The sequence below is a fragment of the Elephas maximus genome, chromosome 17, assembly GCF_024166365.1.
Source record: "Elephas maximus indicus isolate mEleMax1 chromosome 17, mEleMax1 primary haplotype, whole genome shotgun sequence".
Classification (NCBI taxonomy): Eukaryota; Metazoa; Chordata; class Mammalia; order Proboscidea; family Elephantidae; genus Elephas; species Elephas maximus.
Window position 1 is genome coordinate 87,985,184 of NC_064835.1, and position 24,224 is coordinate 88,009,407.

At 46.4% G+C, this 24,224-nt stretch overlaps 1 protein-coding gene across 3 annotated transcripts in view; it reads left to right on the top strand.

The window, feature by feature from the left end:
- Nucleotides 1-19,719, top strand: part of TMEM131 (transmembrane protein 131) — a 229,133-nt gene extending 209,414 nt beyond the window's left edge. For 2 of the 3 annotated variants that reach the window (XM_049857246.1, XM_049857244.1), the window contains 9 exons: nucleotides 2,874-3,001; nucleotides 9,095-9,219; nucleotides 9,423-9,572; nucleotides 13,650-13,815; nucleotides 15,182-15,303; nucleotides 15,390-15,486; nucleotides 16,605-16,702; nucleotides 17,551-17,711; nucleotides 18,703-19,719. In XM_049857246.1, coding sequence (XP_049713203.1) covers nucleotides 2,874-3,001; nucleotides 9,095-9,219; nucleotides 9,423-9,572; nucleotides 13,650-13,815; nucleotides 15,182-15,303; nucleotides 15,390-15,486; nucleotides 16,605-16,702; nucleotides 17,551-17,711; nucleotides 18,703-18,987 — 1,332 coding nt within the window. In that variant the 3' untranslated portion in view covers nucleotides 18,988-19,719. The remainder of the gene's footprint in view (nucleotides 1-2,873; nucleotides 3,002-9,094; nucleotides 9,220-9,422; nucleotides 9,573-13,649; nucleotides 13,816-15,181; nucleotides 15,304-15,389; nucleotides 15,487-16,604; nucleotides 16,703-17,550; nucleotides 17,712-18,702) is intronic. The other variant, XM_049857245.1, reaches the window with a different exon arrangement.
- Nucleotides 19,720-24,224: the final 4,505 nt, after the last annotated feature.

A 24,224-nucleotide genomic window follows, 5' to 3' on the forward strand; every position in this document is an offset into this window, starting at 1 on the left:
TAATGTTTTCTAGTTAGCATACGGGAGCCCTGGTGGTGCAGCGGTTAAGAGCTCAGCTGCTAGTCCACCAGCCATTCCTTAGAAACCTCACGGGGTAGTTCTACTCTGTCCTAATAGGGTCACCGTGAGTCAGAATCAACTTGACGGCAGTGGGTTTTAGTTAACGTGTACAGTGTTCTCAGGCTGAGTTTTCATGGTGCACAGGGGTACCTGATGGTGTCCCAGCTCGGCCACCATCCTGCAGAACCCAGTCACAGCTCTGGGTTCAAAAGTCTTCATTTCCCCCCAGGAGGACATTTGGGAACATGTTAATAAAATAAAACAGCTAGAAGTTGGAAACACTGCTTGGAAGTTGGGGACTACCTGGAACAGCACTTGTGTTCCAGCTCCTGAAATTTGTTTCCAAAACATAGGTATCAAAAGGGGATGAGAAGGAGGTTATATCCTATTTTAATTATACTGGGCTTTTCCGTCACATCACCGCCAGCACCGGTTGAAGCAGGGCTCACTGCCCACGTGGGTCTAGCAGTGACTGTCCTGGGGAAAAAAAAAGGGCCAGGGAAAGGGCCCGGGCCTCAGTGGTCACTGACCTGGGGGCCCAGCCCTGCCCTGCACACTTCAGCACATGGAGAATGCTCCCTCGCTCCCCAGTCCTCAGCTTGCAGGGTGGCTGTTGGCATCAGACACTGCAGAATGCCTGGCACACAGCAGGTGTTAGGTGAATGGAGGGCGATAGACTCTGGGAGCCTGTCTCAGGCTGTGAGTTATAAGTGATAGTTGATTCTGCTTTGGCATTTTTATGTATAGATGAACATATTTCAAGCTTAAAATGATCCTAGTATATACAGCCTTTTCTGTTACAGCCCAGGATTTCAGTTTTAGCCTAGTGACCTAAGGAGTTATTTCCTGATGGATATCCCACAGTGCCATCTGCAGACATTAACTCTTAAATAAAATCTATATGTAACTTAGTTTCATTCCAGCTGCCTTGCCTTTCACATTCCCTCGCATTTGCTGTGGGGCACTGTATGGCCTTCGTACAATTCACAACTAGCTGTGGAGTGCTGTGCTGTATAGATTACTTTTTTGATCGGTTACTTCAGAGAAGCAGGTTGCCATTCAGTAACCTGATTGTAATCTCAGCGGTTATGCGAATGTCGTTGTTAGGTGCTGTCGAGTCGGCCCGACTCCTAGCGACCCCGTGTACCACAGACGGAAACGCTGTCCGGTCCTGCTCCATCCTCACAAACATTGCCCATTGCTGCAGCCACTGTGTCAGTCCATCTTGCTGAGGGTCTTGCTCTTTTTCGCCTCCCCTCCACTTCACCAAGCTTGATGTCCTTCTCCAGGGCCTGGTCCCTCCTGAGGAATAAGCACGTGAAAATTTTTAGCCTGAGCTTTCTTCAAGCTTTCCCTTGCTTACCTCTCTGCCTTTCCAGCTTCCTGTCAGTCCCCAGTGGCCCTTTCTCCCTCTGCGCCCACCTGCCAGCATTCTGTGTGCTCACTCTCTCACCTCTCTGCTGCTGTCCATTTCCCCCGTGTCTCCTCCTGTGACATCTGCGTCCTTCCAGACACAGCTCAGACCTCGCGTCCTCTGTGAAGCCTCCACGCCGGCTCTCCTGCCGCCATCCGATCTGCTTTCATTCCTTCTCCGTAGCCCTCTTGCATACAGGCCGTGTGTTTGTGTTTCTTGGTGACTGGTTGTATGCGTTATGTATGTTCTTCCCAACTAGATTATAAACTTGAAGGGTTACTTTGTCTTATATGTCTTTTCCAGCCCTGTTCTACCCATTCATTCACCAATTCTTTTTTAAGTACATGAGTGCCTGGCCTTGTGCTAGGGGCTTGAGAAACAGCAGTGAACAAAACACCATGTCTTTGCCTGCAGACATTTCACAAAGTACTTTATATGTCAGGTGGTCAGGAGCTACTTCCTGAATAACTCAAAATAACCTCAAAAGGTATGTGCGCAGAGAGGATGTGTTAGCCCTATTTCTGGCCAGTCACTCTTGACAGTTAAATAGATTGACCTGGCATGGTATGCAAGGTAACCGTGACCTACTGAACTCCAGGCTGCCTTAATCACTGTAAACTGTGAGGCTGGACAGCTGTTTGACAGACTAATTACCACATGGTTGGAACTCCCCAGGTGCCCGCAGCTGTTCCCTTTGCTGAGTATGCCCTTCGCCCCTTTATCCCCCAGTTAGTCCCTGTGTATCCTTGAACACAGTGCCACTCATACTGTCTGCGGTGAACAACCAGAATGGTTATTTGCCCTTTTTTTCCCCACTCTGTCATGTATGTGTTCTGCGCAGCCCACTGTACATGCAGCTTGCCAGGTGAGTTCAGCGCACCTGGGCTGCCATATGCCCTGTTCATGAGACAGGTCACTGAGCTCATGCTCAGATACCACAACATCAAGTTACCATAAAAACGTGTAAGTGCAGTTTCTGTGCTCACCCCGTTGTGGACCAGAAACAGCCGTTGGCAGGCCAGTTGGGGAGCACCAGCTGCACTGCTGCTCAACTCTGTCAGCACGCTGGGGCTTAGGTGCGGCCTTCATAATAAATTCAAGAAGGCAGAAAAATTGACAGGACCACAGTAATTAAAGAAAGATCTGCAAAAAGGTGTTAGTTATTTTTACACATGACATGTATATCTGACTGCCAGCGACCCAACAGGACAGAGTAGAACTGCCCATAGGGTTTCCAAGGAGGAGCTGGTGGATATGAACTGCCGACCTTTTGGTTAGCAGCCGAGCTCTTAACCACTGTACCTCCAGGGCTTCTGATTTGGTGTATACACCTTCAAATGAAACTAATTTCGTCATATTTATTAATCCTGCCCAGCAATTAAGTGTAAATTTCTTGCAGGATACAGAGAAGCAAAAGGGAAAACAAGCCATGCCTGAAAAACATGAAAACGAAATGTCTCAAGTAAAGCAAAAAAGCAAAAAACTTTTAAACATTAAGAAAGAAATCCCAACAGATGTGAAACCCAGGTAAGGAAAATAAATGAGTACAGAGAATAAGGTATATAAAAGAAGTTACTGGTAAAAGCCAGGTAATGTTTGCTTGCTTGTTTTTTGCAGCAAAAACTGTGTGCATGCTGCGTCACGGCCCTCTGGGGTCTGGATTTTCTAACAAGGTCTAATGTTCACTGTCCTTGATTAGAGACAGCCATGTGCTTCTGGGTCAGACGTGTGGCAGGCAGGGTCAACCCTCTGGGAATTTGAGGAGGAAAATTCAGGTTGGTCATTTGTTCTCAAGCCGAGCACGTGGGCTGACATATGACGTGGCCTTGATGGTTTAGCTATACGTACTAATGTAACTTTTCTAAAAAAGAGCTTTGAATCTGTCGAGTCACTAACCCAGAGCTGCTTCTGCATCTTAAGATGCAGAAGAGATTGTTTTCAACTGAAAAATTTTCAGGGCAGGTATTACCTTTCAGACCTTTTTGCCATAAAGTGACTTCTGTTCAGACCCCATGGGTTGGGATTCTGGTGGGCCCCATAGGAAAGGTTTACTGTAAAATGTTTTCCCAAGTAAGTGAATGAGTTGAAGTATTGTGTTGTTGACTAAGGTTACTTTATTTTCATTAAGCCTTGGGTCATTGTCTACCTAATAAACCAATTTTAGCATTAGCATAGTGATAATGCCCTTCCTAGCTCATGACATAAAACAGTATGGAAGCCAGCGTTTGCCTTCTTTGTGATAAGTGAGCACTGACCCAGTAAATCTAAGGAACTAGGTATAAATTCAGAAGGAAGACAGAGCTTAATTGTCATTAGAATTGGCCTTAGATTTGGGGAGGGTCTGCCCTTGCTGATTCTGGAAATAATACTTGAGCTTTGACAAAACACCAACAACCTAGACCCTGTCCCTAGATTACACAGCTTTAACTCACAGCAGGAGCAGTCCTGCTCCAAGGAACCACAGCTTAGAAGACATCAGTGACAGCTGCGGCAGGCTTTCACCCCGTCCCTGAACTTGTTCTTAATGAAAACACAGCAGGTGGCAGTGAACAGCAGTGGTGTGTTGGTACCTAAATTTACTCTTTTGCACAGATTGTTAGTTTGAGTGATTTAGTCCCACAGTTTGTTAACAAATGTGGCATAGTTTGAAGGGCTGTCGAATGGGGTGATAGGGAAGGAAAGAAGAGAAGGCAGCCTCTTTTGGAAGCGAAGGTTGGTGGGACTTGGACCTCTCCTGAGAAATAAACCTGCGGTACTAATTGATGTTGGTATTCTGGCATCCCTGAGGGAATAACACTGTTCAGAGACAGGAATTATTTTTCTAGGCCTTTTTGGGCTTAGGTGCTTGATCAGATATTATAAGGTATATGGGGCTAATGAATCCAAATTATGAAAAAACTTAGTTTTTACATCTGCAGAGATCTTGTGGGAAGAGACAGTCATGCAATAACTCTTATGATCATAAATTTAAAAACATTTGCTTCTAAGAGGAGCCTTGGTGGCGTAGTGGTTAAGAGCTCAGCTGCCAGCCAAAAGGTTGGCAGTTCAAATCCACCAGCTACTCTTTGGAAACCCTCTGGGGCAGTTCTACTCTGTCCTATAGGGTTGCTGTGAGTTGGAATTGACTCAGCAGCAGTGGGCTGGTTGGTTTGGTTTTATGCTTCTAAGAATTAGAAAAACCATTCCATAGATGACCCAAAACCAAAATCTTTTGCCGTTGGACAACCCGTTGTTTAGGACAGAGTAGAACTGCCCATAGAGTTTCCAAGGATCGGCTGGTGGATTTGAACTGCCAACCTTTTGGTTAGCAGCCATACCTCTTAACCACTGTGCCACCAGGGTTTCCCCATAGATGACAGTGCCACCAAATTTGCCTTGTTTATTGTTTCTGATGGCTGAGCTCAGTAGCTGAGACATAATATTTTCTCACAGACAGTATATGTTTATCCGGAAACCAGATAGAACTGCCTCATACGGTTTCCAGAGCTGTAATCTTTATGGAAGCAAACTTCCACATCTTTCTCCCTTGAAGAAGCTGATGGATTCAAACCACCGACCTTTCAGTTAGCAGCCAAGCACTTAACCACAGTGCCACCAGGGCTCCCCACCTTACTATCTAACCAGAGGACAATTAAGGCTGATAACCTGTGTTCTCTGGATATGTAGTTAAGTAGTGTGCTCTAAATCGTCTTATTAAATTGCAGCTGGAGAAATCCACGTGCATCCTTAGTCTCCTCATCTCCTTCACCTGACCTCTAGTCTCACTGATGTTGTGTTTTTCTGAACTCAGGGCTAAAAGTATTGGGAGTCAAAATTCATTAGTGCATCAATCAAGTATGGAATAAAACAAGAACTGATTTTTTTTTTTTTTTTAAAAACAATCAGAAGGATTTCTCTCTGAAAAGGTTGATTCCTTGTCTACCACTGAGTTATGATAGCAAATGCCTTGTGGCTGTGTTTAGGTAGACTCATTGCCAGTTCCAGCATTAGTGATCCAGGAAATTACTGTCAGTCAATGATGGGTGCCTTCTGTATGCTTGTACCTGATTGCATGTATCTGAGGAAATATATGTGGTACCTGATTGCATATATCTGAGGAAATATATGTGGTACCTGATTGCATGTATCTGAGGAAATATATGTGGTACCTGATTGCATGTATCTGAGGAAATATATGTGGTATCCAATTCCATATATCTGAGGAAATATATGTAGTACCTGATTCCATATATCTGAGGAAAGATATGTGGTACCTGATGCCATATATCTGAGGAAACATATGTGGTACCTGATGCCATATATCTGAGGAAACATATGTGGTACCTGATTGCATGTATCTGAGGAAATATATGTGGTACCTGATTGCGTATATCTGAGGGAAATTTCTGTGGCATCCGATTCCATATATCTGAGGAAATCCATGTGGTACCCGATTCCATGTATCTGAGGAAATATATGTGGTACCTGATTCCATATATCTGAGGGAAATATATGTGGTACCTGATTCCATATATCTAAGGAAATATATGCACTTTTTTTTAAAAAAAAAAAAGACAGCATTAATAAGACATCACTTTTCTTTTGAAAGCTTTATCTGACTGGAAATAAATTTTTATGTTTTATGTCAGTTAGCCAAAAAGGTATTCTAATATTAATAAAATGTATGGGCTTGGCTCACATTTACTTCATCAAATATTAGTTTTAAAATATTATCAATATTATTGGAGTGCTGTCCTGTAGGGTTGCTATGAGTCGGAATCACCTCGACAGCAATGGGGTTATGTTGTGCCATCTCGAGGCCAGAAGACTAAGTGAGAAAAGGCCTAAATCCTTAAAGGTTGAAGAATTCCTTTTTATAAAGATGCTGACAAAGCCAGAGGAGTGGCTTAGACAAGGTCATCTGCCTTCCCAGCCCCATCCTGTCCCACTCCCAAGAGTTGACTTCAGAAAAATCATTTCCAAACAAATAAAAAGCCATTTCCTGGGAGTGTGTAGCATGGAGCTGCAGTGGCAGAGACCACCATAGACCCCCAGAGGCCGTATTTCAGGTGTAACATGCCAGAAGATGGGGGTTAGATCTCAGGAACTGCACAGGCTTCTCAGAACCAGGAAGGGCCCGGGCAGCCCTTGTTTATACATGAGCTCTCCATCCATCCTTTTCCTGTTTATTTGAATTAATATTTTATGTGTTTATAGAATTTAAATGTCATCCTCTAAAAGAAGCCAGGGCAGTTCAGTAGACAGAGTCCTCAAACTCTGTAACAATTTGCTCGAATAGCATGCATCAGGTCAGGGCCACGGGTCATGCACCCCCCGAATTATGGTTCCTTCAGACCCATCAGCACAGGGAGACCCCTGCTCTGTCCTGGTCACATCCCCAACCTTGCCCTAAGCTCTCTGCCTCCTCTTTTCCCTGGCAGAGCACGTCTCGTGTGTTACAGAGTGAAAATAAAGCCGGGCGTCTGGACCTCTTTCCTGTTTCCCTTTAGCAAGAATCACTTAAGTTGGCTCTTACCCATTTTATTCAGAAAATTAAAGAAATGTTTCTCGATAGAGATCTTCTGGCTTAATTTAGGAGAAACACGAATGATCAAAAGTAAGACAGGACAGTTGGCTGGCACCTTCTTTCTCAAAAACCAATTAATTTTACAGTGGCACAGATTTAAGCTTTGTATAAATAGACATTCTCCCCCACTTACAAATGACTTACTTAAAAACAACTCACACACACATACCACCTCCACACCAGAGGGCTGGCTGTCCATGTCATGGTCGCCTGGTTATTTTAAAAGCTGGAGTTTTTAAAATAACCCTGGAAGTCCGAAGTGGAACGGAAGACTTATAAAGCTGTCGCGTTTGTGGTCTCTCCCCTAGCAGTACATGTTTTTCACTTGTTTGCTTTCTTGCTTAAAACTCTATTTGAGTTAACAAAGACCCTTTGGGTTTTTTTGGTTAGCTCTTTTACTAATTCCAAATATAATACCCAGACCCTATATAATAATACCTATTATAGAAAATTTGTGAACTATAGAGAAATAAAAGAATGAAAATGTTTAGAAATAGCCTTCATTTCAAAGGATTTATTTATGAGATTGCACTTTGCATGTTATTCTATAGCCTATTTTGTTGTTTGTTTCATGGGGGTGGGTGTTGGGGGATGTCTGCAGTGATGCCATTGGATCTCTGTCGTAAGTTAGTACCTTGGCTTGTCCCTGTCCTGACACCTGGCCGAGATCGGCTGCTGTGTAGGAGCAAGGACTTGGGTGGCGACAGAAGGAAGGTGATTTGATGCATAAGGAACCTGGAGGATGGGGTTGGGAGAGGCCTGAATGGTGTGTTAGAGACAGGAAGTGCACGAAAAGGTGAAAAATGCCCGACATCCGTTTTAGAACATCTACGTCAGACTGTAAACTGTAGATTAATGAAAAGCAAGCTGTCAGTGCAGTCTCAGACTGACAGCTTTTCAGCTGTCACCAGGTTTACGGGGGAGATCACTAATGAGTTTTAGGAGAATTCTTCTCAGCCTTCACTGAAAAATGCACTTCTTGGACCAGTTAGCTTAGCAGAGGTCTTCCTAAAACCATGACCTGGTCTTGGTGGGCATTACAAGAAGTTTTATAAAGACTGTCTTTGTAGCCTATATTGCTGGCAGTTTTAGCTTCTGTTAATCATTATAGGGTCGCTATGAATCAAAATCGACTTGACAGCAACAGGTTTCGGTTTTTTATTAAGCATCAACACAGTGAATATCTCTCAGGGATTGCTAACAGAAAAACCGCTCTTCTCCAGGCCAGTGTTAATGTTTACTTACCAGGCTGTGGAATCTTAAATTGTCCCTTCCTGCCTCCATTTTGCCTTGGTTGACAGGAAGTTCAGACAATTCATTGTCTTATTTATATACGTTTACTATTTTAAGCTTACCTCAAAATCTTTTAGAAGGCATGTACACTCTAAATAAATAAAATATTTAAAATTTTTGTCTGGAATTAGTTCAAGAATAAGAAAGAAAATCCATCTCACCCCAGTCCTCTAGACCTTAGGCAAAGAACTCCATCCTGCAGCTGCAGTGGGGTCAGTGGGTTTTTGTAGGCAACCCAGGAACTTAGCCCTGATTCATGTTATAGTTTCTGTGAGAAAAATGTGTTCAGTGCTTTGAACAACAGCAGAACCTTTGATGTTCTTGAGTCTGAGACTTTTTTAGAATTTCCATATTCAAGAATCCCACTGGTAGTCTAGATGCTGAGAGAGACTTACCCACAAGCAAAATGACTGCCCTTACTCCAGAAACACCAGAATGGCAGGTTTGTGTTAGGGACTCTATGCACACTCCTGAGGTAAGTGCTCTGGCCTGTTATGTATTATCAGATAACGGGCCTGAGTTCATTGTCAGCACTCAGAAGAAAAAAAAAAACAGGGTTAAATCTGCGAGAGCAGAGTGCCTCCCTAGCAGTCTTAGAAATGTTTGGAATGCAACCAGTCCTCAAGACCTGGGTTAGATAACACCAAAGCCAAATCAGTAAAGCAGGCAATTGAAATTATAATTACAGTGCTAATGACTTCTTGCCTCTGCTCCAAAAACAAAGGAATAAATGTGAATTTTCCATCATGATTGCCTTTCAGTTCTTTAGAGCTGCCATATACACCCCCATTGGAAGGTAAGCAACGCAGAAATCTCCACACCAAGATTCCTCTTCCAACCACACTGACAAGTGGATCCAAATCACGAAATTCCCAGAAAACAAAAGGTATTGTTGTTTTGGTGATACAGATATTTGCATGGCTGACTATATTAATAATTATTAACTGTGAATTAATACTCATCAGTTAATAGGTATAAATCACAGAAGGCTGAGGCCATGTTCTCATTCCCATTAGAATGTTCATTGGAATAGGACTGAAAGAAAGGAACCATCCTCAATTAACAATTTCTTTTCTGATTTTTGTACAGGTACAAATAAGTTACTGGATAACAGGCCACCTGCCCTAGCCAAATTCCTCCCGAGCAGTCAAGAACTAGGCAACACAAGCAGCTCAGAGGGCGAAAAGGACTCTCCTCCACCAGAGTGGGATTGTGTGCCCGTTCACAAGCCTGGCAGCTGTAAGTACGGTGATTAAGAAAGCCAGGTGCCCCACCTACCGTAGCCCACCCACCCTCTGGACCTGAAAACTCTGCAGGAGGGATATATCTTCAAAAGGAGACCCAAACTTTCACTTAAAGCACAATAAAAATTAAAAAAACGGAGGCCCAGCATCAGTGGTATGCTGGAGCCCGTTGTTGAATGGTCTAGCTAAACCGTTGATAGCTTCAGATCACCAAGGTCCCAATTGTTTACGCCACAGAAATGCAACCATGCATACCAGGGAGCCAGGGTGCCAGCATGCCACTGCCCCATGCACACCAGGGAGCCAAGGTACCAGCACGCCACTGCCCCGTGCACACCAGGGAGCCAGGGTGCCAGCACGCCACTGCCCCGTGCACACCAGGGAGCCAGGGTGCCAGCACGCCACTGCCCCGTGCACACCAGGGAGCCAGGGTGCCAGCACGCCACTGCCCCATGGACAGATGGAACCATCTGTTTGGAGGAGCTACTTAGGCAGAGAATTGTTTGGTTTTTAAAGACGTTAGCTCAGCGATCCTTAACCTTCCTAGTTCCTCGTAGAATTCTTCCCACTACTTTTCTCAGCTTCCTTTCTCAGATATGGTCTGCCGAGAATCAAGACAGTAAGTAGAGTCCTCTAAAATAAGAGAGAAGTGGTTACGTTGGAAACACTCCTGACCTTCGTAGAAGACTAGCAGAGACAGGAGCAGACAAGGGCCTAATTGCAGGGACTGGGGGTCAGGAGAGGTGCAGGCCTTAGGACGTTTGTCTACACTCGCTGCTGTGTAAGGTTGGGCTTACATTCGGCCTGCTTATACTGAGGGGAAAATGAGCAAAGGAGATAATCAGTGACAAAGTCATGGGTGAACAGCAAGATCCCTTAAGGTGAAGGTGAGATGGACATGAAGGAGGGGCAGTTAAAGCACTCAGTAAGTTGAATGAGGGCAAAGAAGCTGAAATTCAGGTGAAGTGTCTGTTAAATGGCCTTGTTTTACTTTTTCACCTGTGTAAATACAGACTGGGGAGAGAAAGTTCTCTGTTAAAAGCCTGTAGCCCCCTATTTGCCATGAGACTTTCGGGCACCTTTTAGAACTATCTTTGCCTGGAGTGAGATATAATCCTACATCCATGGTCATTCAAGAAATCTCGTGCGAATCTCTGAGTAGTCGCTTGCCCAGGCTGAATACCAGTGACAAGCACCTTTTGGCTCCTTAGGTCCCCTCTGAGGCTTCATCTGGGCTTTGGCTTCTACTTGGTAATTTGGGAAGTTCCCCATTAACCACACGCCGCGTACCCCACCAAAGAGCTGCGTTTCCGCATCGGGAATACAGCGTTCCAGGGACGGGTTTCATGGTCTGTTGTGAGGCTTTGCTGGAGTGAGTATCAACAGAAGACCCCGGAACTAGTGTACTGGGAAAGAAGGGGTGTCAGCCAGACAGCCTTCAAGACGAGACAGAGCTGGCTCTGGCAGTGTTGCCCCCGGCGGCACCCAAGGCACGTGTTGGGACCACTCCTTTGGGGTGGAGAGAAGAAAGGCAGCATACAGCCCCATGGGACTTGAGCTCCAGCCTCAGGAGGAGAGAAACACACGGAACAGTTGGCAGATGGTCTGGAGGAGAAAACGCTGGAAGAGCACAGTGCTGTAGGTTCACCCGGCAAGGCCAGCTGAGAGCATGGTGCCTCAGGCCCGTGTTCATGTCACGTGTTGAGACAGCTTGGCCAACTGGACTCAGTGCACTGTTCTCGGAGGCCCATGTCTGCAGAGTTCTTTTGTGTTTCTCCAGCCAAGAAACACTTCACACTGGCCCCATGCCCTGTAATTGCTGTTTTCACCTCCGGGCTTACTGGACAGTTCAAGCCGGGCTCCACCAAGTATATAATACGTCTGTGTGGAGTCAGTGAGGGTCAGTCCTGTGCGCTGTGTCATGGCAGCTCTTTGGCTTCACTGCCCCCGCTTTCTCATCTCCTTTTCTCCCATCTCCTCCCTTTGATACTCATCTTGCTTAGACCTTCTCAAGCCCCCCAAGCACCTGATAGCAGTGCTGAGCTTACTGCTGTTCCCCAAAGACTAAGCATTGTCCCACTCAAAACTGGGTCACTGTAGTCACAGCGGTTTTTCAGCCTGTGCATGCAGATCCAGCCATCCCACATACTGTGGTGCCCTGTACAGTAGGAGGTACTGAGAAAATTCTCCTTGTTTAATTTCCTAATTTAAGAAAACTAAAAACACATGGGGTTGTTAAAAGGTGAGGCAGGTAGAAAGCCACAGAGGAGAGCTTTAATAATATTGAACAAAAAGTTCTCTGACTGCACATGCCCCGTCTTTTCCTCCTACTTCAAGCGTTGTTCCATTGGTCTTTCTCACGTTCCTTAACTTGCCCAATTTCATCCCATCAGCATTTACCGAGTGCTTCTTCAGCACTGGGTCTGTGAAACAAACCCAGGTGGAGAAGAGCAGACCCAGAGAGCGCAGTGCACACCTTCCGTGATAGGCAAGCTCAGAGCAGGGCCCAGAGAGCACAGGGCACACCTTCGGTGACAGGCAAGCTCGGAGCGAGACCCAGAGACCTCAGGGCACACCTCCCCCAGTGGGCAAGCTCACAGCAGGGCCCAGAGAGCATAGCACACACCACCTGTGACGAGCACGGTTGGAGCCAGGCAAGCAGGCAAAGTGGGACAGTTCACCGAGGGACAGGTCACTTCTGGGGGGCGGTAGGTGTCAAAGAAGGCGTCATACAAGAGGTGGATGTGAAGGACCAGGACAGTGGTACAAATAATTACCCTGCAATGTAGCTCTAATACCATAGACACACCGACTGTGCTTTGGAGGGTGAGCGTGGATGTAGAGGTAAGAGCAGGGCCCATACAGGAGATGGCTTGGAGATGGGCCCCAAATATGGGTGTCAGGTCAACAAAACAAAGCAGATGAGGAAGAGATTGTTCATAAAATCAAGAGGAGCGTGAGGTGGATCAAAGACAAGGACAGGGAATCAGGTGCGGCGCCACGAGGAAGGCAGGAGAGAATTCCAGGGGTAGGTAGAAGGTGGTGCTGAGGGTGGGGAAGGGATGGCACAGGCTTCACGAACCAAAAGGAAACTCTGATTGGCAGGGCCATACTGGAGTCTTGACACAGTCCATAGACTCACCAGGCCCTGAACCCAGGACACTGGGAGAAGCAGCTAGTGCTGGAGGGGACTGCAAGGAAGCGGAATCACCATGCAAACCAGCCGGAGCTTGGGGCGTGAGGTGGCGCAGACCACTCACAGGAGCCCCAAACGTAAAGCAGATTTTCTTCATTGTGAAGTAGGGATCACACGGGAAATGAAGGCACAAGGAGTGGAGCAGAGCTGGGAATGTGCCAAGTCCGGGCAGAACCGAGCTCAGCAGGGGTATGAAACACAGTAGAGGGTCGGTCTGAGAAATTGTGCCAGGATAATTTTTTTTAACTGGGCGACCTCCCAGACCTGGAGCCGTAAAGACTGAGCTCCCGAGGGCAGAGCCTTCGCTCACCCTTCTAGGTGTCACAGCACCCTACATGCAGAATGATGGAATGGTACATTGTTCTGATGGAAGTTACACATGTTTGCATTTTATGAGCGCAGAATAAGTGTTATTTTATGACGCTGAAATTTTTCCATTTTAAATTTTTAAAGCAGCTGTGTGGAAGTTTACCTATAAGGGCAGCAAAGATATATTAGGAGCCTGTATCCTTGTAAGACAGGAGCGGAGAGCAGCACCGTATCAGGCACGCCGAGGAGCAACGGGGTGGCCTTTTTGCAGAACTTGGGCACCCGCCACAGGTGTAGACTTGGGTGGCAGCCAGACTCTGGGGTCCCCCAGCAGGGCCTTTGGCTGCCCATCCCTGGACACATGGAAAATGCAAGCCCCATACTGCACACTTGGCTTCCCTTTCTGCCTTTAAAACTTAGAACACATAAAAGCTTTAATTTGTGTTTTTCTTTGTTAGAAGCGCTTGAATTCTGAGTAGTCTCAGGTTTGACCTCAAAAAGTAACTGATTTTGAAAAGTGAAAATCAAGACAGCACTTTAATGCAGCCTGTTCTTTCTGATTTCCAGCCGCCGATAGTCTTTATAAACTTTCTCTGCAAACCCTCAACGCAGACGTTTTCTTGAAACAACGCCAGACCTCACCAACACCCACGTCGCCCTCGCCCCCCACCGCGCCGTGCCCCTTCGTGTCCCGGGGCAGCTACAGCAGCATCGTCAACAGCAGCTGCACCAGGTAGGCTGGCGGGGGGTGGGGCGCCCCACCCCTGCACAGGTAGGCTTCCATCAACCAGGTGCTCGCTGCCTTTGAGGCGAAGCTCCCTGCACAGGTGGGTTCCCATCAGCCAGGTGCTTGCTGCCTTTGAGCAGAAACACTGATGGCCACCGATTGTTGCCGTGTCTCCCTTCTCCCACTTCCCGTTTCCCTTTCGGAGTTGTTCTGCCCCTTTCCCTGGAGTCCTCTCCCTTCCTGCCACCACGCTGGAGCCTGACTCAGGCAGTTCCTGTTCTCATACACTGGTTTTACTCCCCATGCACTGAGGGACCCATAGCTTAACATGTTAGAATTCTGTTTTAATTCAAGTGTCAGGAAGTGTTAAGTGGGGACATGACGGGATGGTCTGAGAGTGGAGGCTATGCATTTACAGGACGTTAGTTTTCACCTTAGCCTGGCAGTTCAAAGGGCAGGACCTGGAACAGCACTGCTGGGGTTGAATCCTGGCTCACCACTTACTTTCAAGTTACTCTTCTTCCTTGTGCCTCATCTTCTCTAAGGTGAAGATGACGGGGTTATTGTTTTATGGAGGTTATGAGGACTCAAATGAGTGAAAACGTGACACGTGCTTAGAGCAGTTCCTGGCATTCAGTAAGGCTCAGTGACCTTCAGTTACTGGTGCAGGTGCCAGTCCTGGTGGCCAAGGCACTGTGGGAAGAGGCCACCTGACGCAGTGAGCGCTGGGGCCAGAGGGCCTAAGGAAACAGCAAGAGTTACCCCCTGGAGGCAGAGGCCGCTCTTGTGTGCCAGAATTTTTACCATCATAACGATAACCTCAGTTATAATTAGGAACACCCCTTGAGGCCTTACCCGGTGCTGGTCTAGGCAGTTCGCGTGGGGAACACCCCTTGAGGCCTTACCCGGTGCCAGTCTGGGCAGTTTGCGTGAGGCCTCATTTCAGTCTCCCAGCAGACACTTGTGTAGGCACTACCAGGAACCCTGCTTTACAGTTGGGGAAAGCACCTGGCCCCCAGAACCTGCAGCCTACAGGAACCTACAGCGAGCTGGCCCAGTTTTTAACAATAGAAGAGGCTAAGGAGGGGGCTGCCCTGCTGCGTGGCCCCAGGTGGCCCTTCCTGTTTCCCCAGATGGTCATCCCTGCCCGCATTAATTTTATAATAGACTTTTATTCTCCTTTCCCCAGAAATCTCTTATTTTCTGTGTGACTAAACAGTTTTAGGTCCCAGAGCATTGTCCGTATGAGGCCGGGCTGTGCCCGGTGCCCCATCAGGAAAACCTGTCTGGCCCCAGCAAGGCTGTGTGGCGCTCAGGTGGCAGGCCCATGGTCCCTGACCTAAGCGCCATCTTCTTTGCTTCTGCCCTCAAGTGACCCCAAAACAAAGCAGCCAAGTGGAAGCAAACACAAACTGACGAAAGCAGCCTCGCTCCCTGGAAAGAACGGCAACCCCACTTTTGCTGCAGTCACGGCGGGTTACGACAAGAGCCCGGGTGAGTGGCTTTGCCTCAGGAAGACCTGTCACACCTCTGTGCGTGGCCTGAGCTGCCTTTGATTGATTCAGATTCCACTCTTACAGGTGGGAATGGCTTTGCTAAAGTTTCTTCAAACAAAACAGATTTTTCCAGCAGCCTGGGCATTTCACACACTCCTGTTGACAGCGATGGCTCAGACAGGTACAGTAGACCATTAATTAACGGGGAAGGTAGAAAAGTCTTCTCCAGCCAGGTTAACACCTTCTGTCTCTAGACGTGTCTCAAGACGTTTTTCCCTAAATTACAAGGAGGCGTTTGTCAGAAATGGTCAAGCACCCCTAAGATGCTTATTTTCTGAGGGAAAGAAAAACCATTTTCTCGCCCTCCACAAAGGAAATCTTGTGTGTTGGGTAGAAGCATAAAGCCTGGGTGCTCTGCTCTGCTCCTGGTGGCCCTCAGACAGCAGTAAAGGAGGCCCACCCCACGGAGGAGGGAGGCGTGTGCCCCACCCTGTAAGGCTAGTCTCCTCCTCTGCCCTTATCGTAAGAGAGGGTAAGAGAGGGTGTGATCCGGTCATTAGAAGAACAAAAATGTCTATGAGAGGAAGGAAGCTAGAACAAGTCCTAGAAGGTTTATAGTTCATTGTTGGACAGGCCACTTTCTTGACCAACGGCAACTGCTTGTTTTCCATCCAGAGGCATGACGGTGTGCAGTGATGGCCTCGGTTGATTTTCCTAGATACATAATAACAGAAATTATAATGAAGACAGTCAGTGAAGCCTCAATTTTACCTACTTTGCACTAATAAGAGCCCTAGTGGCACAGTAGTTAAGCACTCAGCTGCTAATGGAAAGGTTGGCAATTCGAACCCACCACCTGCTCCAAGGGAGAAAGATGTAGCTGTCTCCGCCTTGGAAACCCTACAGGGCAGTTCAGCCCTGTTCTGTATGGTTCCTATGAGTCGGAATCAGCTCTGTGGCAATGGTTTGTTTGTTTGTTTGTTTGTTTTTTTGGAGGCACGAATAGGAAATGAGTCTTAGATTTGAGAAAGGTTTTGACTAAATCTTCCATTACCAAAGAGTAAACATGAGGAAAAAATTCGTGTTTTCTCTGCAAATACTTGGTCTGAACCAGGGTCTCCCCTAGCGATAGTACTGAGAGCTCAGAAGTTCTCTGTGACTTAGTGCTTTGTGGCATCGAAGCCATCTTCAGGTCTTCCTTTGTCTTTGTAGTTCTGTTTGTGAAGGTGTGCAGAGTGGATCTGTTTTCACTAACCATCACGTATTCTGTATGTTGCGTTTTCCTCTTGTGATCTTTAGCTCAGGTTTGTGGAGTCCCACCAGCAACCCAAGCAGCCCCGACTTCACGCCCCTCAATTCGTTCTCGGCCTTTGGAAATTCCTTTAATCTGACTGGTGGTGAGTGTTCAACGCTGGACCTGTAGCAAATAAGCCTGTGGAAAAAAAGAAGCAGGGAAGGGAAGGTGTAGCTTCATGTGTCGGAGAAGCGCACCGAGCAGAAGAAAGTGTGTTAGTGTTCTAGCAGACGTTTTTAAAAGACGCCCCTCTTTGTACTTGGCCGTCCAGCCCTGGTAGATGCCAGGCAGAAGGGCTGGCTTTACGGAAGCAGGTTTGGCTCTTGCTCTCTTGGCGGGTTCTCGAGTGCCCTGGCCCACATAGCACCTCTGTGCCAATCTGTATAGGACCCTGCCCAGCGGCCTTCTCCATCATACCTGCATGGCCACCCAGAGGGCCAGTGGAGCAGGTCTGATGGTGGTGTGAGCGCCCCACAACAACACTCACTTAGAAGAGCTTCCAGAAAGGATTCTATGCCTGAAACGTGCCCGGGTGTGCTGGGCTTCCTCCTCTTTGTTATTTTTTTTTTATTCTGTCCTTGCTGGGGCAGCTTTGCTCTGTCTCACAAGGTCGCTATGAGTTGAAAATCGACTCGACGCCACCTACCACCACCAACATCCAGAGCTAGAGACGACAATGTGAGTTTTTCATTAGCAAGCATCATAGTTAAGCTAGAGTTGGGCAGTGCCCGCGTTTTGACGTCATCCCATGATAAGTGGGTGAAGCATGCAAATCAGGGCTGTATGCTTGAATTCCGGGGACCGTCTGTCCCCCGAGCCCCTGGTGTGGTGGGCGCTGACACAGTGGGAGTGAGCACCGGTGGGATGTGTACCACCAAGTGACATCTCCACCTCGCTCTAGGTGGTCACGGCCAGGTAAAACACGGGCGTGATTATCCTTTCTGTTTGCAGAAGTTTTCAGCAAACTCGGGCTATCTCGATCGTGCAATCCAGCTCCCCAGAGGAGCTGGAATGAGTTCAGCAGTGGCCCTTCGTACCTTTGGGAGTCTCCAGCAATGGATCCCAGCCCTTCCTGGCCAGCCAGCTCAGGCTCCCCGACCACCACGGCTGCAGTGAGTACACGGTGCCCGACGCCATCATTGACTGCCACCACTGTCACTGGTGGCACTGGGCATGTTATAAACAACAGATGGTGGTGTGAGAGGACTGGTGCTCTTACTGTCTACATTGCTGCGTCTTTGTATTCTGCCAGAATGACCTGACCTGGAATTTAGATCACAGTGCGGCTCTGGGCATATGGGTCTCTCAGGTTTCTCCCATGTACAGAGTCGGGTGGTACTGAGTGCTGGGATAACCTTCCGCATAGCGCAGCCCCTGGCCCCCAGAAGCAGACCAGGGACTTTTGTTTATTTGGCTTCTGAGAAGCACCTGTCCCTCAGCCTGAGCTTTTCTGGTGTGTATTTATTTTGTTTCTCAGCTAAATTTTTCTGCAAAGGTTGTACTCAAAAAACAAGTACTCTTACCAAGGAAACTAACACATGGTTTCAGCTTTCACAAAATTTTGACAGAAAAATATCCTAAAAAGAACCTGCTGTGATTACTTCTTCGCTCTCAGGAAAACTAAATGAGACATTCAAGGTTTAGCAGCAGATAGCTTAGATTTCAGAGTTTGGTCTTCACTTGTAATCATCCTGGCTTCTGTTCTGGAAGCACCGTAACTATTCTTTAGAACAGGGGTCAGCAGTCTATGAAGAGCCAGGAAGTAAATATCTGAGGCTTTGCAGGTCACACAATTTCTTTAGTTGCTGCTCACCTCTGCTTTCGAGGGCAAAAGTTGCCGTAAATGCTATGTAAACGAATGGGCGTGGCTGTGTCCAATAAAACTTCATTCAGAAAATGGCCAGGACTGGATTTGGCCCACTGGCTGTAGTTTCCAGCTCTTTCCAAACTATCTGCTCAGACTCTGGGGTAACTGTACATATATATACGCACTTGTTTTTAAGTAAATAAAGCAATCTATGGCCTGGCTTCTGTATTTAGCATGATCTGACCACTTACCACCCGCTCAGCCGCAGTGCTCACTGTATTTTCTGTTTTTAACAGTCAGTTCTCGGCAGCACCAGTGGCCTGTGGTCCACCACTCCGTTCAGCAGCTCCATCTGGTCCAGCAACCTCAGCAGTGCTCTCCCCTTCACGACTCCAGCCAACACCCTGTCCAGTATTGGCCTCATGGGTACAGAAGCCTCCCCGGCTCCTCCTGTCCCTTCCACCTCCAGCCCAGCCGATGACTTGGGACAGACCTACAACCCATGGCGGATATGGAGCCCCACAATTGGGAGAAGAAGCTCTGACCCTTGGTCTAATTCGAACTTCCCTCATGAGAATTGAAATTAGGCAAAAACAATAAACTAAGAAGTCGGAGCCCCTGATAGATCATGATATGCCGGTTTTTGAGACATCTGTTTCAGGACCGTAGGCTGTAGCTGCCCACTTCCTCCCTCCTCGTCTTTGCAGAGCAGACTCCGGCAGGGCAGGCTTGTACCACCGCTTCTCTCAGATCTTTCTTGCAATTATGATAATACGAGATGTGCTGTTGTGCTTTTAGAGAAAAGTCTGGACTTAAGACCTGTACATCTGAAAACCCTAACTGTTATCAAGTTTTCACCACCTGTCTTTTTTTTCCCATTCTTCATAAAAACACAAATTTGACATTACAGCTAAGGAGATCATTTGCGTTAATTCAGAAGTCCTGGCATGTGACAGTTTTATTAAATTACCAAGTTTGGTTTTTAATAATTTCCCAATATGCGCCAAGCTCTAATTTTAAAAATGTAAAGGACTTTGTGCTGAAAATTACAGAGTATTTTTTTAAAGTAAGGCTGTCATGGTTTAAAAGCAGATTACAGGAATGTAAGTCAACCTAAAGACCAGTGAATGGATGTCCACACATTCAGTGGAGACCATAGGCATTTTCTGTGCTGTTTGTACTTGAGGTATGTAACATTTGTATACCTGAATTTATTTTAAAGACGAACTGAAATGCACATAGCCAAGTCTTGAGATACAAGATTGAATGTGTGTTTCTTAAAAATACAACTTTGCGTTGTACTTTGAAATAAATGATGCTTTTTTCAAAAGCCTTGAGTTGTGTATTTTTACATGCAAGATACATTTCTTTGGATTCTTTCACACCAAAGTAAGCCATCCTGTTATTGCTTATTCTGTAGAGCTGACTGGTAAAGGTGGTATTGGATTTCTCGAAGCTGGAACCCCTGAGGTCTAATTAGATTCATGTATTCCTCTGACAGTCACTGATGGTCCTTGGTAGAAAATTACTTGAAAGTCTGTCTTTATCTGGTGATAGTTTTTCCTCTGCTTCTATCATAAACATAAAGGCCTCAAGAAAACAATAATTGCTAGCTTTTATTGAATACTTAAGGAGCCCTGGTGGCACAATGGTTAAGTATCCAGCTGCTAACCAAAGGTCAGCAGTTTGAACCCATTCAGCAGCTCTACCAGAGAAAGACCTGGTGTTATGCTCCCCTAAAGATTATAGCCAAGAAAACCCTATGGGGCACTCCTCCGCTGTCACACAGGTTGCTATGAGTTGGCATCGATGGCACCCAACAACAACAACAGTGTTGAATACTTACTCTGTCAGACGCCTCACTAAAACCTTGACTCATCAAACTCAGCAGCCCTCAGAGGTCTTGGAACTGTGTCATTTCCATTCTATTCTACAGCTGAGGAAACCCAGTCTTTGAATGGTTGATAAAGGCATCCCCTAGCTGGTAAAGGATGACTCACAGATTCAGATGCAGGCTGGCACAGATCCCCATTGGCTGCTGCGCCGTGCCTCAGGAATGACATTTCCCTGTGGTCACAGCTGCCATTCTGAGGGAACAGCTCTGTGTCCTGCTCAACTGTGTGCTCTGAGATCAGCCATCGTGTATCAGACTTAACTCTGAGATTTTATGGTGACGGGGAGACAGGTTGCCAAGTGGAGGAGCAGGACGGAGTTGGAGAAGTCAGCAGAGGATGGAGAGAAGGAGTGGCAGAGAACCAAAGGACTCTGGGGAAAGGGCCCCAAGTATTGTGTGGTGGGGCCTAATGGTGGCCCCATAGTGCCAGTGCCCAGGTTATGGCTTAGCTGCTGGGTTGGGAGTAGTCTTAACGGAGGATAACCTGGGCTGGGACATCAGGGGCTGGGAGGCAGGGACTAGGTAGCAGCTATTTGCCAACTAGTATAGAAAAAAATTTTTCACTAATTTAACCACCAGACAGCAGTGGCCTGCATTCAGGCTGGATGGAAGACAGCCCACAAGAAGGTGAGGGGTGCCGCCCCAGGTAGGTGGTGAAGGCCGAGTCCCACAGGGGAGCATCAGGCGGAGTCTTCCTGGAGTTGAAGCCAGCCCCTCAGTACAGCCTGGAAGTGACTCGCCCAAGGCTGTAAGTTGTGGAAGTTCAGCGTACACACCTAGCATTCATGTTTCCTTTAAGCAGAGGTGCCTTGACCTTTTTCCAATTTTAAGACTCCCACAACCCTGCCAAAATGGCCTCTACTTCCAGGCACATTTCAGGACGCCACGGTGCATGGATTGGGTTTAATCTTCCAAGAAGTCTGGCCTGCTCCAACTTGCTTTTCTCCTCCTGCATCCAGCCCATTTTAAAGCTGGTTTTTGGACACAGCCTTTACTGGATGACCGGGAGACGCTGAATATGAGTGCTCTGCTGTTTGAGGTCAGTTACGTCGTGAAGTAACCCTGCCGTCCCCGGAAAGCCAGGTCATTCAGTTGCGACATTGTGTGGAATCAGAGGCTTGAACTGACCTTTCCGCACTGCACCGGAGTTCATAGAACAGCCACATCGCTTCTGCAGCCTGTGCCTTGTTACTAGGGTCCTGGACACTCAGCACCGGTGAACTGGGTTGACGTCAGGCCTTGAGAAATCTCGCCAGCAGGGTCTCACGTGCATGTGCGAAATCAGGACAGATTTAAGGCTCAGGATTCTCTGTCTACACCCAAGCAAAGACTGTGCTGTGAAGCTGTTAAAATAGGTGAGCTTCATATAAACACCCATTTACAAAAGAAGAAATTTTAATTGGCCAACTTCAGCGCAGGGATCTCGGAGGTTCCAAACTTGCAACTCCCAAACACCTTCCTTTTTCAAGTTCTAATTTCACCCCACAAAAATCTCATCACCAGGCTTGAGAAATACCGTACACTTTAAAAGGGGAAAAAAACAAAAACAAAAGAAGGGTTTCCGCTGTTACCTGGGTTTTCTGAATAACTTGTGTGCCTTTGAGTCAACTCCTAGCCACCCTCTATGACAGCTGTAATCTTTACGGGAGCAGGTGGCCAGGTCTTTTCTCCCATGCAGCTGCTGGGTGGGTTCAAACTGCCAACCCTCTGGTTAGCAGCTAAGCGCTTAACCATTGTGCCACCAGAGCTCCTTTATGTATATATAATTGTGTTTAAATAAAATAATAATGGATGTCTTCTTAAATAGTTTAACTTTTTAAAACTTATTATAGTTCGTAAAAGCATCCATCCCCTAGCTGGTAAAGAATGACTCACAGGTTCAGAGATTAAAAAGTTAATCTGGAAATTAACTAAATTGTAATTTCCAGATTTAACTTTAAAAATTTAGACTTAATTTATGAATAATTTTTAAGTGCTTGTATGGTTTCTAGAAAGAAAAAAAAAAACACTAATATGCTGGTAGAATAAATACATGTGTTTTGGGGGCAGTCCACAAAATTTAAATGCTTTAGCAACAAATAGGCTTATAACCTTGACAAAAACCTACAAAAGCTGAGTGACAAAGACGTTCTAGATGATTTGCCATTTTCTAAGAAAATAACTATAATGACAATAGAACACAAAGATCCAGACTAATGCTAATGATTTTGCTAATCTCTTAAAAACCCTGGTGGCGTAGAGGTTAAGAGCTACAGCTGGTAACCAAAAGGCTGGCAGTCTGAGTCCACCAGGTGCTCCTTGGAAACTCTGTGGGCAGTTCTACTCTGTCCTGTAGTTTCGCTGTGAGTCGGAATCGACTCAGCAGCAGTGGGTATGTTAAGGAATCAAACAATTAAGCACTGGATTACTTGCCAAAAGTTTGGTGGTTCAAACCCACCTAGAGGCACTTTGAAAGGAAGGCCTGACAATCAGGCCTGGCAGTCTGCTTCCCAGAGGCCACAGCCTTAAAAACCCTATGGAGCAATTCTACTCTGACACACAGGGTCGCCATGAGTCAAAATCAACCTGACAGCAACTGTCGACAACGACATGCTAAGGAAACAAGATCCACGTAGATAAATGCTCCTTTAATCACACCGATGAGGAGTGTCTTGGAGAAGTTCAGAGAGGCTGTTATGAACTGTCAGAAACAAGCCTGTGCTTTGGAAAAAAGGGAAATGGGGAAAGTCAAGATTCCCATTATATCTCCAGGTGGTCAACTGATACCACCGCAGAAGTACAGTGGCATCTACCACCCATAACTGCAGAGAGAAATTGGCAACAATAGTCAACCAGCGTTCACGGGACAATTTTAGAGATATCACCAAGGGTGTTTCCAAAATACCTGCTACTGCCAACAAAACAGTCGTGACAAGACAGTCGGAGGCCAGTCTTGAAGGCCTGTCACACATCCACCTCCAAATGGCTTTATACAGACACCTCCTGCCATGAATTAAGGACACGTCTGGTGAGAGTGTTTAACCCCATAGTGGATTAAAAACTTCCTTGCTAGAGAGCTACAGACCCCACTGAGGCAAAGGAAAAGAATTCTGTTTTGGTCGATGTTGTTTTCCAATGTGGAGAGTCCCGCTTTTCTCTCTATCAACAGTTATTTTTTTCTCTAACGCTGTTATGAAGAAACCTGTAAATTTCTGCCTTTTATCTGGAAACTGCCCTCCAGAAAAACAACTAATGGATTCCAAAACTAAAATTAGCAAACCTTTGAAATTCTGTGGCTTGAAGATTACCATCAGCATTAATGTTGTAAGACCAACCCCCTCCAGGTCCCAGGTGTAATCTCTTTAGAAGGAGTTAATGACATGCCACCCCCTGCACTTAAAAATTTCACCCCCAATCCAGATTCTTCTTGATTATAAAGATACCATTAATTACTCCAAAAGCAAAAAAAAAAAAAAAAACCATTGCTGTGGAGCCAGTTTCGACTTATAGTGACCAGATTCTTTATGATTATAAACATACCGTTAATTACTCCAAAACAGAAAAAAAACAAATCCATTGCTGTTGAGTCGATTCTGACTCATAGTGACCCTATAGGATAGGGTAGAACTGCCCCCATAGCGTTTCCAAGGAGTGCCTGGTGGATTCGAACTGCCAGCCTCTATGGTTAACAGCCGTAGCACTTAACCACTACGCCACCAGGGTTTCCTTAATTACAAGAGATTCACAGAAGACTCCCCCCGCCCCACCCCACCCCACCCCACTTTATCTCAACAGATAAAAAAAAAAAAAAATCCAAGTCCATTGCCATGGAGTTGATTCCAACTCATAGTGACCCTATAGGATAGAGTAGAACTGCCCCATAGGGTTTCCAGGGAGAGCCTAGCAGACTGAAACTGCTGACCTTTATCATTAGCAGCCGTAGTT